This window comes from Prosopis cineraria, unplaced genomic scaffold (genome assembly GCF_029017545.1).
Source record: "Prosopis cineraria cultivar Desert tree isolate PC_DT_omini unplaced genomic scaffold, ASM2901754v1 PC7, whole genome shotgun sequence".
NCBI lineage: Eukaryota > Viridiplantae > Streptophyta > Magnoliopsida > Fabales > Fabaceae > Prosopis > Prosopis cineraria.
This window is the reverse complement of record NW_026555338.1, coordinates 26,803,816-26,817,829: the sequence shown is the minus strand read 5'-3', so window position 1 is coordinate 26,817,829 and position 14,014 is coordinate 26,803,816. Positions and strand designations below refer to the sequence as shown.

Sequence of the window (14,014 nt, the reverse complement as noted above, 5' to 3'; positions counted from 1 at the left end):
TGATAAAAACATAGAACAGCAAATAGTTGTATTCATCCAGAGTCTATGTATGCATTCTCATCCCCAATTGACAGTCCAAGTCAGTAAATCATAATTCGCAATTTTACTACAAATGATTCAATCAATATTTGCCCATTTAAGTACTGTTCAAAAGCTTAAATTTACATTTCTCCACACTCTGCAATGACGCAAGCTAATTTAGGTCGGTTATTGGGCCCAGTGGCCACATTCTCAATCTTCCTGACAACCAAAAGGCCATCTCCAAGCACCCTCTGCATAAAAGATAAATGATGACAGGTAAATGCCTAGCACATTCAAACGATGCTAGCTATTGAAAGGCATATCAAGAATTCACGTGTGAAAATTTCTTCTTTTGGTTAAGAAAACTTCAAGAATTGGACTTTGAAACCCAAAGCTACACACACCGCATTGATAGATTCCTACCAGAAAAGAATCATGCAGGAACCAAACTGAAGATTCATGGGTCAATACAAGTTTATCTAAACAATTCAACCAACCTCGTCGCTGAGTGAAATTTTTTATAGATCAGCACAGTATGTAGCGCAACAGAGTTTAACACAAGGCAGCGATATTTAATTGTTCTGTGCCAAAGAATGAAATTAGATAAATGCTTGCTTGTGTGGCTTTCAAGTTTAATATAATATATCTACTTTCGCTCACAGGAGTGATGATTCGACTAGAATCGTTATTTGATCGCAAGCAGGCACAAAGCTGTTGTGGGTCAGCAAATAACCCGTCATAGCGGTTCATTGAAGAAAAATATAATTATATATGCACAAGGAGATATGAGAGCATACCCCAAAAACGACATGCTTGTTGTCTAGCCAGTCACATTTTGCACAGGTTATAAAAAACTGCAATGAAAAAGGAAATGATGATTCTTCAGTAAAATAGAGACAACATAAGATAGAAAGGAGATGAGCACAGAGGAAAGGAGTAGCCATTGAGACGTTACCTGGCAACCATTGGTATTCTGTCCACTATTTGCCTGCAATCACACAAGGAGGATTTAAGCCTTCTACATTTTGCAAGTGTAAGCTGAGCAAAAACTTGTGCAGCTCTCAGGAGTATTTTTTTCTTCCCCTTTTCCTTGGGATTATTATTGTGATGAGATAGATATATTAACAAGATAATTGCATCCCGGAAAAGTAAAATCACTGTTTCCCTTTTTTTTTTTTTTCCAGGGATGAGCAAGAATAAACCAGTCGTGAGGATAGAATGCTGTCCAAGGACAGGATGATCACTTCAGCCATATTAAGCAAAAGAATAAGCATATAAATTTGACACATTCAAGAAGAAAGATGCAAGTTGATACAACGAAGACATACCATTGATAAAAGACCAGGGCCAGTATGCTTGGCCATAAAATTTTCATCGTCAAACTTGTGTCCATAGATGGAAACACATCCACTCCCATCACCCTGTGGAATAAGAAGAATTTATTATTAGGAATTTAGAAATTTAAAAAAAAAAAAGAATTCAACACAATTTTTGTATCTGATAGTATATATAACATAAATACAAATCCACGAATAAAGGCAGAACTGGTGTCAGAGTGGATTCTAGAGGATCAATATAACAACCAAAAATGGTACAAAGACTATTAAACTTAGCATTTTATAATACATTAAAACCAATGGAATCCCAAGCATCTTTTTTTTTTTTGGGGTAACTTTGAGGGCAATGGAGAACCCGTATGCAGCATTCGTGCATAAATAGGATCTATCTAGTCAATAGAATATATGATTCACACCTCTCGAACTACATTGAACTACATAAGAAGGTAACCACTTTTAGCATTCCTTCTAAATCCCTGAATGTCTACTGTAATTGTCATACTAATTATATAATAATTAAATGATAACATACACTAAGGCAATTAAATGAAGTCAAGTAAGGCAATTTATGCAAAATATTGCACAAGAAAAATCAACCATAAACTAATGCCAGTGTTATGTAAAATGGGGCAAATAATAACAAGCCATGCATGAAAGATTATACAAGTGACCTGCTTGTTTTAATATTGGATATTTTTATCCTCACAGTAGGAAGCAAAATCACCCATGCTTATTTATAGTGAGTTGAAAAAAGATAAAGTCTAAGCTTAATGGAGCAAAATAGTACCTTCAAAAAATCACCAGCCTGTATCATAAAATCCTTAATCACCCTATGAAATTGACAGCCTTTGTAACCAACAGGAAGCCCAGCTTTCCTGCCAATTAAACAGATCATATCACAAGTTGCAAACCTTACCCAACAAAAATATGCCATTTGGAACCAAGTATCTACTTGGAAGTTTGATTTCCAGTGAAGGCTAAAGAGATTGAAAAAAACACTCAACTTAAGGATTACAATTGGGTCTACTATTTAGTCATTCAGAAGTCCAAATGATTTCAACTACAGGATGTTAATGCTGAATTAGGTCTCAATAGAAAATAGTAAAGCACAGTAATAGATGAAAACCATCAGGCTGTCAATAGTCAATAGTTTTTTAACCCAAAGTTAAATATAAAGGAAGGAGAGTAAAAAGAGTATCACGCAATATTTCAACACACCTGTACTCGCCAGTGCAGAACTGCCTGCCAGATAAGAAAAGGCAAAATCAATCAATTGGAAGGACATAAATTGGTGAGCAGATAGATTTTGATGTAGCGGTAATCATTTTTACCAAGATATGTATTGCATTTATGAATGCATTTCACAAGATTATATATCTTATATCCGTTTGAATGTAACATCAGCTAAAATTACAGTGTCCTGGCTACTAAAGAGAAACATATGATATCACATCAACGATGAAAATTCATACTAATTTCTCAGCAGTATGTTGTCTAATTCCTTCTGTTTAGAACTATAGTAACAACTTGTGATCATTTTTATCTTGTAAGTGCTTTCAGTTTCCTCCACCCTGGAAGACTACTCACAACTTCATCGAACGAATACCATGCTCATAGCCAAGCAGCAATAGAACTAACTATATCCAGTCCAGCTGCAAAATTATGACTTATTCGCTTCCTTTATTATCAGTGCTGCTCATTTTAGCTTAAGATGCAAAGAAGACCCAACGAATCACCGATGAACCTCTCTAATCCCACTCTAAGCAACGGTTCTCCAATCAAACACAACAAATAGACAACTTTTAAACTTTCTTTCCGTCAAGAAACAAACTTGAGAATAACAAAAAGCGAAACCACAGCTTAGACAAAAACGTGCCTGAAATTCTCAGCAGTTTTGGGGGCAATATCGGCGAAGAGCTCCATCTTAATTCTACCAGCGGGAATGTTACCGATGGTGATATCGAAGAAGACGATGGGGTTCTTAGGGTTAGGAGGCCGCACGTGCCACTCTACCCCAGCGTTTCCACCGCCAGACGCCATCGGAGTTGAAGCTCAACCGCCAAGAGAGATGCTAATACTTGTTGCTCTGTCGAAGTGTCGCTGTTTCTGGTGGCCGAAGCAAATGTGCTCGTTTGCTTTTCCTCTGAACTTTGAAGAATTGGGAAGGAAAATTTTTTTTTTTAATAATAAATACCATACGAGGGAGTTCTGTTTCTATCTGTTTTCTGTTTCTTTTCAGGGTATCTTTTTTCCCTAGAATTTAAAATTATTTAAATCACCATTTAATATTATACAAGGTCAAAGGGAAAAACAAAAAACCATCAAAATTATTGGGTTATCTAGGGGTGTTCAAAACCGGTCCAAACCAAACGGACCAAATCAAACCGATCCGAACCGATCAAAACCAACTATTAATCAACTCTGTTTTGGTTTTTATGACACACAAATCGATTGGTTCAGTTTGATTTCGATTTTGGGATATGAAAACCGAACCAAACTTGAACCAAGCTTGATTAAAAGTAATATTTATTTATATAACATGTATCTAATTAAATATATAAGTTCTTTTTTGGATAATAGGTAGTTGATATAATTTAAGTGGATATTATGACATTGAGAGATGAATATTGGATATTGTATTTTGAATATATATATATTTATGGAACTATAGGTATAAATATTAATATTAAATAGTATGATATTTAAAATTTTGGATATTTAGTCTTTAGATTTTTGTATGTTTGCTACTTGCTATTAGATGATGAATTTTCTCTATGAAGATTCAAATAATGTATCTAATATAATTATGAAGATGATTAGTTGATCATCATTATTTTAATTTTTTGCTACTTGCAATTATAAAATTAATTTGCATTATATATATATATATTGGACGATAGAAGATTGATGAGATCATGAAGATATAGTACATTCAAGGTTAATGAAATGAAGATATGAATAAGATTAATATGATATAAACATATTTTTTTTTATCTTTGATACATTTGAGACCAAGCAAAAAAAAAAAAGAAAAAGAAAAAGATGAACATGTATGCATATAATATGTAATTAATCAAAGTTCAAAAACTTTCTAATTTCCATAAATATATTATGATTGTGATTGAAATAATATACAAGATAAGTAAGAACCTTCCATACAATAAAAGAGCTAATAATGTATAAATTAATTTAAAATAAAAAAAAGTTCAACTATTAGAAAGACAAGGAAAAAAGAAAAAAAATAAATTCATTAAAGCTTGATTCAAACCTTAACCAAACCGAAACAAAAACCGAACCAAACCTATTTTAGTTGAAACCAATCAAGTTTCACTAATACTCAAATTGATTGGTTCAGTTTGGTCTGATTTTTGCTCAAAATCAAACCAAACCGAACCTATAAACACCCCTTCATCTATTATTGCAATAGACCATTTCTGAGCTTTGTTTGATGATGGAATGCGTTGAACAATCATTGGGTTCAAATAGAATTAAAAAGTATCCATTGCTCCTAAGTCAACATTTGAATTTTTTTTCTAGAGACTAAAGAAGAGAGTTGCATGGAAGTTATTAATTCATCAAATCTGGGGAAAATACATCAGGTAGTTTCTCTATCTTTTTTCTCTTCTAATCTAAGTTCATCTATTTTGTAGAATTGATGATTAGGATCGGCTCTTAAAGGATAAGTCAAAATTGTTTTAAGGCTCCTAATTTCAAAGCCTAGCTCTAGCCTTAAGGCTCTAGGGCCTCGGTCCTTATATATTTTTAAATTTAAAAGTCTAATAAATACATTTATAATTTCAAAAATAGATATTACACATAAAATTAAATTAAAAAAATAAATTTAAGTAAATCCACAACAAATTTATGAAGTTCATTCAAATTCAATATCATATCAACATTATTAAAATTGTGCCACCAATTATGAGTATAAATAATAGGTTTAACATTATTTAAAAAAAATAATTTTGATATTTGTCAAAACATGTAAACCAATATTAAAAACCGATTCACTAACCATAGAAGTGATGAAAATACTAAGAATATTAATAGTCATTTTTTAAAGAATTGAAAATTAGTGTTGATTATTCTTTTACTAGTTAAATATTTAATTTTTTCAAATTATGAGACTTAGTATTGGTTTATCTGAATAAGTCTTTAGTTCAAACTTATCTATAAAAAAAATCATACATACTCATTTCATTATCTTGATAATCCTACATTATAATTTGTAAAGGACAAAAGAAATATCACTTAAAATACGAATAAAATAAAATTAGAAAATGACAAATTGAATTGATGAGGTATTTAATACATCATCAAAAGTGATTGTTGTTATTAATAAGAGAATTGAAATGTGATGAGCACTTGATACTTTTTAATTTTTACTTGAATTTTTTTTAAATAATTGAACCTAAAAGACCGGCTCTTTTATTTCTAAACTCATTAGGGTTGACCTTTTAAATTTAAAATTTATTTATATTCTCTAATTTAGCAGCCAACATTCTTTTAGGGCTTAAATGACTTGTTTTTCTGACTTTATCAATTTGTAATTTTAATCCTTATCGTCATAGAGTTATACTTGTTGTGCCTAACTCTATTAATTTTATTGTTGATTTAATAAAATTATGATAATTTGAATATTATATAAGCGAAATAATTATTAACCTTTTTACAAGCGATGTGTTATTTTTCTTTTTTTTTTCTTTTGACGCTTCATCCATCACATGTTTAACTCATTTAATTTTTTTTTGCTTCTATTTTTTTTATACAATTTATCATAATTTTAACAAGTCAATACAAGAAATAATAAAGTTTATATATGCGTTAGCCATTGTTAAGTCTTTACAATCGTTTAAAAATATAAGCATTAATATCGCAAAGGATGAAACTAAAGAACTGGGAGCAGCCAACAAAATGTAAATAATAATACAAAAATATGTTAAAAGTACAGGGACTAGGGGTTGTATTTTTCATTAAATTTAACAAAAATTTACAAAATTTTTAAAAAAGACATCGTTATTAAATTTAAAGTATTTAATTGTCGGCAAGAGCAAATTAAGAAAAGAAAGTAATTAAGATATCATCGTAAATATGAGGTTGGGGAAAGACAATGCTGGTGATATGGGTTTAGTCACAGGCTCAACCCACAACTCACCAAATAGTAATGGGTTGGGTTAGTAAAAACAGGGCTCATTTAGATTCAGGCCCGCACTGCATAATCCAGACTTATAATTGGCTCAATTGTAGGCTAGTGAGTTGGTCTGCATTTTTGTTTGTTTTGATCTTAAATGTTTTTGGCTCCTTCCTACCTTCTCTAGCTACTTAAAAAAAAAAAAAGGTTGTTGGTTATTAAAACTAAATAAACATTTACGTTTAATAAGCTTATGTTTTATCGATGAAAATCCCAAAACATAGCTTGGTTGTTCTCTAAAATTGATCAAGTTCAATTTATACTATGCTTTAGATTTATTAAGTTTATGTGTTTCTCCAATTAAAAAATGACTTTTAATCAATACAAATTATAAAAAAAAGTAATATAAAATATAAAATAATAAAACAAAACTTGATGAATAAGGGTAGCTTGTCCCAGATTTATCCTGAACAATAAAAGTTAGTTTATTAAATATCTTAAATAGCAAATCTTGTATTTTGTGATGTCTGTGAAACAACTTTATAGCAAGGTGGCAGTTTGTGATCATCGTCTTCAATCACAAATTGGCCACGTGTTCTAGAAGTACAATTCAGAGAGTGAGTAATTAAACAACAAATCTAGTATTATGTGATGTGCGGACTTCATATGTTTATTAATCGTGGTAGATATTTGATTGTATTTGAAATTTGTAATGTTTTTTAATGATTTAGAAGTAGTCTTACTGTTATCTAGATAATTAATTTTCAATAAAAAATTGATTTTGTTTACGGCAATGAAAACACTTAGAAAAATGATGGATTTGCATTTTTTTTAAAAAAAAATTTTAAAAAACAATTATATTGTCGACGAGTTGACATGGAGAGCTCAAGTTGGGAAAATTTCAACCCGTCAAGAAGCTGTTTTTCCCAACCTCTATAGTGGGTCAACAGTAAATTGTTGGTTGACCCATATTACTAACTCTAGCTAAGAGCTTATGAATCCATCTTGCTGAGCAATTAAAGTAGATTTCAACCATCAATATACTAATCATTGAGGGAGTTATGTTTCATGCCTATGTTAAATATATGAAGACACAATTATATATAAATAGATGAGGCTGTAGTTGTGAATAGATGATGATGATGATGATGATGATGAGATGATTGTAAATACATGATGAATAATGTTAATGTTGTTGAGAAATTATGATAGAATTTTTGCTTTGTTTTTGATAAGTATGCATGTCTAATAGGGAGTTCCTCGTCAAAATGAGTATATTGTTAGTTTCATGCATATTGGAAGGCAAAAGGTGAATGATTAAGACATACAAGAATATGCATTATGAAAGTGGGAGGTCAAAAGAAAAATAAAAAGCATAACTATTGGCCCCTATGATTTTAATGCATTTTGGCATAGGTTTTTATAGTTTTTTTCCCCTAAATCTTTCTAGTTTATCCTATCTACAACATTGCAAGTTTGCAACATTAGCCTTATAATTTTGAATATATCCAAAAGGACAATGAGATTGCACTAATAGTATTAAATATGTTGACATGTAACTAATGTTGCTAATCTATGCTAAGTGAAATTATGATTTAACAAATAAATGGCATTGTCCACAATGTTCTGTTTCATGTTTCAATTGTTGAAGCATAATTCCATCTCAACACTAAGATTAATAACATTAGTCACATGTTATTATATTTAACATCGTTAGTGCTACCTTATCAATCTTTTGGACATATTAAAAAATAGAGGGATAAATGTTGTATACTGGATAAACTAGAGGGACTTAAAATAAAAAAAAAACTATAGTAATTTATATCAAAACATGTTAAATTAGATGAATTAATAGTTGTGCTTTCCCAAAGAAAAAGCAATTGATTAATGAAGGCAATGTTGGAAATTGTGCGCTAGGGTCAATTATTATACTATGTACATTGTTATTTAATGAATTTTTTTATTATCATATCAATTACATATTCAATATGATAACTGTATCTTTGAACAAACTATAGTAATTGTCATAAATGTCCTTGATCGGTCATCTATAAGGAATTATAAATGAAACAAGACTAGTATGACTTTGATTAATTATAAATATACAAATCAAAGCCATAGACATTTGAAAGAGTATAAGGTGTTGGACCCGACCCACTTTGAAAAAGCTACATGGTACAAGTCATAAGCTTATCTCATATGTAATTATATCACTAGGCCCTTTGACTTGAGATCATCATGGATTTTTACATGATGACCACTGAACTTTGACCCAGTCAAAGGTCCTTTGACTGGGTGATCATAAAGGCTATGATTGAGTTTAGTGATATTAATACAGAGGAATATGAGTGATCAAGATGCAATTTATCCTTCACATTAAGTGAGAGATATTACTGGGCCTCTCGATGAGTAAGACTAAGAAAATGTATGGTCATACTACAATGAAAAGAGTTTTTTCATTGCTACTGTCAGTCCACTCAGGATCGAGAAAGTAATGGTCAGGTAAAGAAAAATAACAATTCTATGTCTCATACTTGATCGAAATATCGCATGATAAAAGGGATGTGATACTGTTGCATGATAGGTTACATAGGATCATTGATCCTCATGTAAATTGAATAGTTGCAATGTCTTGTTAGAGGCCACTTGTGACTTATGGGCTAATAGTGTAATTAGCCTATTGCCAATTTCATATGGGTCTACAGGGTCACACTCAAGAACAACCTAACTCAAGCTATAATGTCCAAGTTCATTAAATTTAAAATGTGTCTAGATTCAATGAATATAATATGGGGTGAATGAATTTTATATGCATATATTTAAATATTTATTTGATAAATATATATATTTATATGAAATATAAAAATTAAGATATAATTATATATATATTCATATGTACGTGTATATATATCATATATATATATGTATATTATATATAAAATTAAATATATATATATATATATTAGTAATATATATATATATATTTTGAAATATATATGTATATATATTTTGTGTGGTGTGTGTGTATATAATATGTGATATATATTACATTATATTATATTATGTTAGTTTTAAATTTAATTTTATATGATAGATTAAATTTAATAAATAACATGATATGAGAGAATATCATGTTGGTTTTATAATTTAAATTTATAAATAAATTCAAATTAGATATGATATCATGGATTAAATTTATGAGATAAATTTAATTAAATTTTTATGAGCTTTTAAGTGGAAGACGAAAACCTTGATCCATATACTATATATAGATAGGGACGTCCTTTATGAAAGAGGAGAGAGTTAGAAAAGTTTTGACGGCAAAAAACACTTTGAGAGCCACGAAACACCCTATAGAAGGGAAAACTAACGTTCAAAGAAGAACAAATGCTGAGAGTACTAACATACTGTTTGAGTTAGAGAGCTGTTCGTGTGGATACCAGTAGAGGAAGTAGATCTACATTGTCAGCTCATAAGATCCAAACTTTTGGGGAGAATGTGTGCCAAGTTTAAAGAATTAAAAGGTAACTTTTCTATCTACCTCAATTTAAGCGAGTTCGTTTGATCCATATTAAAATAGGGACTTTAAAATTTTAATCTTCTGCTGTGCATCCCTATCCAATAGTGATATTGAGTCAGGTGGAATTTTCATTTAAGTTAGGTTTTGATTGATTACGTTCTTAAATCTTTATGCGATGAATTTCTTTAGATGAATGTTGCTTTAAGATTTTTAAAATTTATATGTGATATTTTTGAAATCTATATATGTTTTTCATGTGATGTTTTCGAAACATATATATATAAACTTGTTTCATATATATTTGAATTTATATGAATTTAAATAAATTAATATAATTAATATTTAGCTATATCATGTGCGTTCTCAATATAACTAATGTTTGTCCATATGATATGCGTTCTCAATGTCATTATTATTTGTCTACGTCCTCATATGATTTAGGCTAGATTGTCAATATAGTTGATGAATCCAAAGGGCCTAAGGCAGCAACTCATTTAAAGAGAATAAGCTTTTTGACAGAGCCTAAGGATTTTAAAATTTTAATATTCCGCTGTGCATCGTTGGATAGAACATTTAAAGCATCAAAAGGAATTATAAAATCACACATTGCTTGGATTCATATGATTGTAGTAGTGCAATTGAGTTAGCAAGATTACTTGTAAGTCAATATGACAGTGGATGTTAATTAACACAACATGACATTTGTGTTTCAATTGTAAAATCCATGGTGTAAAATATGAAATTTCAATTTTAAATTCACAAGATCAGTTGTAAATACGAGAAGACAAGTTTTGAAAACCATAGTGTTTTCACATCGTTAATTAAGAAATTTCAATGGTAAAATACAAATTTTAGTTGTAAATTTGAGAGGATTAGTTGTAAATGTTGGAAGACAAGTTGTTGAAGATCATGAAGTTTTTTATCACATTATAAATTAAGAAATTTCTGTTGTACAATAAAAAAAAATGTTATTCATACAATATGAGATTTAACTTGTAGATTCGTGAGGACAAACTCTAAACATGAGGGGATGAATGTTGAAGATCATGAAATGTTCTCACATTGTAAATTAATAAATCTATAATTATAATATTATGTAAATACCGTGAGGTGGGTACTTAGATCTACAGTACCCACTCGACTTTTTTTTTTTTTTTAAAAAAATTATTGTCAGTTTTTCTCTTTTTTCTTTTTTAATTTGTTGTTGTTACGGATGGGTACTGTGTATCGGTACTTATCCGTGACCTTCATGGATTTATTTATAGTGCCCATCTGACTTTTTTTTTTAAAAAAATACTTGTTAATTTTTTAATGTTTTATAATAAATAAAAAAGGAAAAAAATAAAGTGGGTCATGTAGTAAAAGAGATATATGTGAGATATATAATTAAAAATGAGTAAATATATTATCTATTTTTATCTTAATTAATGATACTTCCCTTATATTTTTTAAAACTTATATGAATATTTTTAGGATGAATAGTTATAAAATACAAACCTCTCTTTTATTTTTAAGATTTTATTTTTAATACATCTAATCATTAGTTAATTGTTAAATTACATATGTTGAACTAAAATACACCTATTTAAATAAATATTTCCTAAAAATCATTTAAATTGCCAAAAAATAATTTTTTAATATCTAATTATATTTATTATGTAACTTTTTTAAAAGTTAAATATATAAATGGGTAAAAAATATATATTCAAAAACGCAGTTTATGAACTCAATAAAAAAATAAAATAAAATAATTTAGAGTAGTTAAGCTAGCCTAAATAAATCCTAAAACTAGAGATGTTAAGAGTCAAGCTCAACTATAAATTTTTATATCTGGGACTTACAATAAATTAAATTGTTAATATGAAACTTATAATTAAAAATGAGTAAAATATTTTGACATTTCCTTTGTGTTATCTTAATTAATGATGCATGTCTTCTATTTTTGGAAACCTATATGAACATTTTTTTTCAAATATAGATAGTTATAAAATAAAAGCCTTCCTTCTATTTTTAAGATTTTATTTTCATCTATCTAACTATTAGTTGACCATTAAATCATATGTATTGAGCTAAAATGCTCGTATTTAAATATAATATTATCTAAAAATCATTTAAATTATCAAAAAAGTTAATTTTGTAACTTTTAAAATGTTAAATATATAAATTGGCCAAAAAATTTAAAAACACAGTTCTAGACTCAATAAAGTAAAAAATAAAATAAAATAATTTTTAAAAATTTGGATAGTTAAACCAACCTAATAAATTTAAAAGCTAGAGGTGCAAGAGTTAAGTTCGGCTATAGATTCTTTCATATGTTTATATAATCTAAAATTGGTATGAATTGAAGATTTAATGAGAATGGAGAGAATATGAGAATTTAATAAACTTAAATTTCTTAAAATTGAAGTAGTGTGTTTCAAAGAAGTGGTGTGTGGACCTACAACTAAAAAGTAAAAACTGTGAGTGGGGGCATATAATTTTAAATTATAAAAATTTAGACAAGGTGAAAGATATAATAATATTTTTATATTTTCAAAGATCATGATAAAAATAATAGGTGTTAGATATGTGAAAAAATTTCTAATGATAAAAAAAGTGGGCGACGAAACTATAATTTAATTAATAAAATTAAATTAGTAATTATTTTAAAAAATAATTTCTATTAATGGATAATTTTGTTAAAGAAAATAAATAGTATAGTTTATTAAAAAGCAGATCTATGGTCTACTATTAAAAAATGTGGGTGTGGAACTAATATTTATACAAGTTAAAAATTTAAGCAATGTGTAAAAAATATGAAGATTTTTATATCTTGAAAGATCATGTAGAATCCATGATAAAAATTGGTGGTGAATATAAATTTTTAAAATTTGTTGTTAGTTTTTAAAATTTTATTTTCATCCATTTAACAATTAGTTGACCATTAAGTCATATGTGTTGAACTAAAATTCTTGTATTTAAATATAAATATTATCTAAAAATCATTTAAATTATGAAAAAATTAATTTTGTAACTTTTTTAAAATGTTAAATATATACATTGGCCAACAAAAATTCAAAAACACAATTTCTCGACTCAATAAAGATAAAAATAAAATAAAATAATTTTGAAAAATTTAAAATAGTTAAACCAACCTAAATAAATTTAAAAGCTAAAAGTGTAAAATTAGGCTCGGCTATATACTCTTTTATATGTTTATATATTTTAAAATCAGTATGAATTAAGGATCTAATGGGAATGGAGAGAATGTGAGATTTTAATAAATTTAATTTTCTTAAAAATTAAAATAGTATGGTTTAAAGAACTGGTGTGTGCATGTATAGCTAAAGAATGTAAATGGGGCCATATAATTATAAATTTCAAAAATTTAAACAAGATGTAAGATATAATAATATTTTTATATTTTAAAAGATCATGGTAAAAATAATACACGTTAGATATGTAAAGAAATTTCTAATGATAAAAAAGTGGGCGACAGACCTATAATTTAATTAATAAAATTAAATTAGTAATTATTTTTTAAAAAATAATTTCTTAAAATTAGTTAATGGATGATTTTGTTAAAGAAAATAAATAGTATAATTGCGGGACTTGATAAAAAAGTAAATGGGTGATCTACCATTAAAAAATATGGCTATGGGACCAACATTTATACAAGTTAAAAATTTAACTAATGTATAAAAAATATGAAGATTTTTGTATTTTGAAAGATCATATAAAATTCATAGTAAAAATTGATGGTGAATATAAAATTTTTAATAAAAAAAATATGTGTTTGATATGCAAAGGAATTACCAATGATAAAGAAAATAATTGCGGGACTTATAACTTATGTAGACTTTATAATAAAAATTATATGTGGATATAAGATTCTTGATAAAAATAATAAGTGTTAGATATGTAGTAAAATTTAAATAAACATAAACACAAATTATATTAACTAATTTATGTCTTATTTCATTAATTTTTTATACCTACGTGTTTGAAATATTATTTTAATAAACT

At 28.0% G+C, this 14,014-nt stretch overlaps 1 protein-coding gene across 1 annotated transcript; it reads right to left on the bottom strand.

Annotated features, from left to right (window-relative positions):
• LOC129314974 (peptidyl-prolyl cis-trans isomerase CYP22) lies at window positions 1-3,517 on the bottom strand. The gene is made up of 7 exons (XM_054958465.1): window positions 3,231-3,517; window positions 2,577-2,596; window positions 2,146-2,233; window positions 1,350-1,442; window positions 977-1,009; window positions 819-875; window positions 1-272 (listed from the first exon to the last, which is right to left on the bottom strand). Exons 1-7 carry the CDS (start codon window positions 3,396-3,398, stop codon window positions 162-164), a joined length of 570 nt encoding a protein of 189 aa, XP_054814440.1. The 5' UTR covers window positions 3,399-3,517; the 3' UTR covers window positions 1-161.
• Window positions 3,518-14,014: the final 10,497 nt, after the last annotated feature.

Bases quoted from the DNA above. Each gene is read 5' to 3' on its own strand.
- LOC129314974 (XM_054958465.1), bottom strand. From the start codon at position 3,398: ATGGCGTCTGGCGGTGGAAACGCTGGGGTAGAGTGGCACGTGCGGCCT. The intron at 876-976 runs GTAACGTCTCAA...TTTTCATTGCAG, and splicing joins AGAATACCAATGGTTGCCAG to TTTTTTATAACCTGTGCAAA. The intron at 273-818 runs GTATGCTCTCAT...TCTTTTATGCAG, and splicing joins ACAAGCATGTCGTTTTTGGG to AGGGTGCTTGGAGATGGCCT.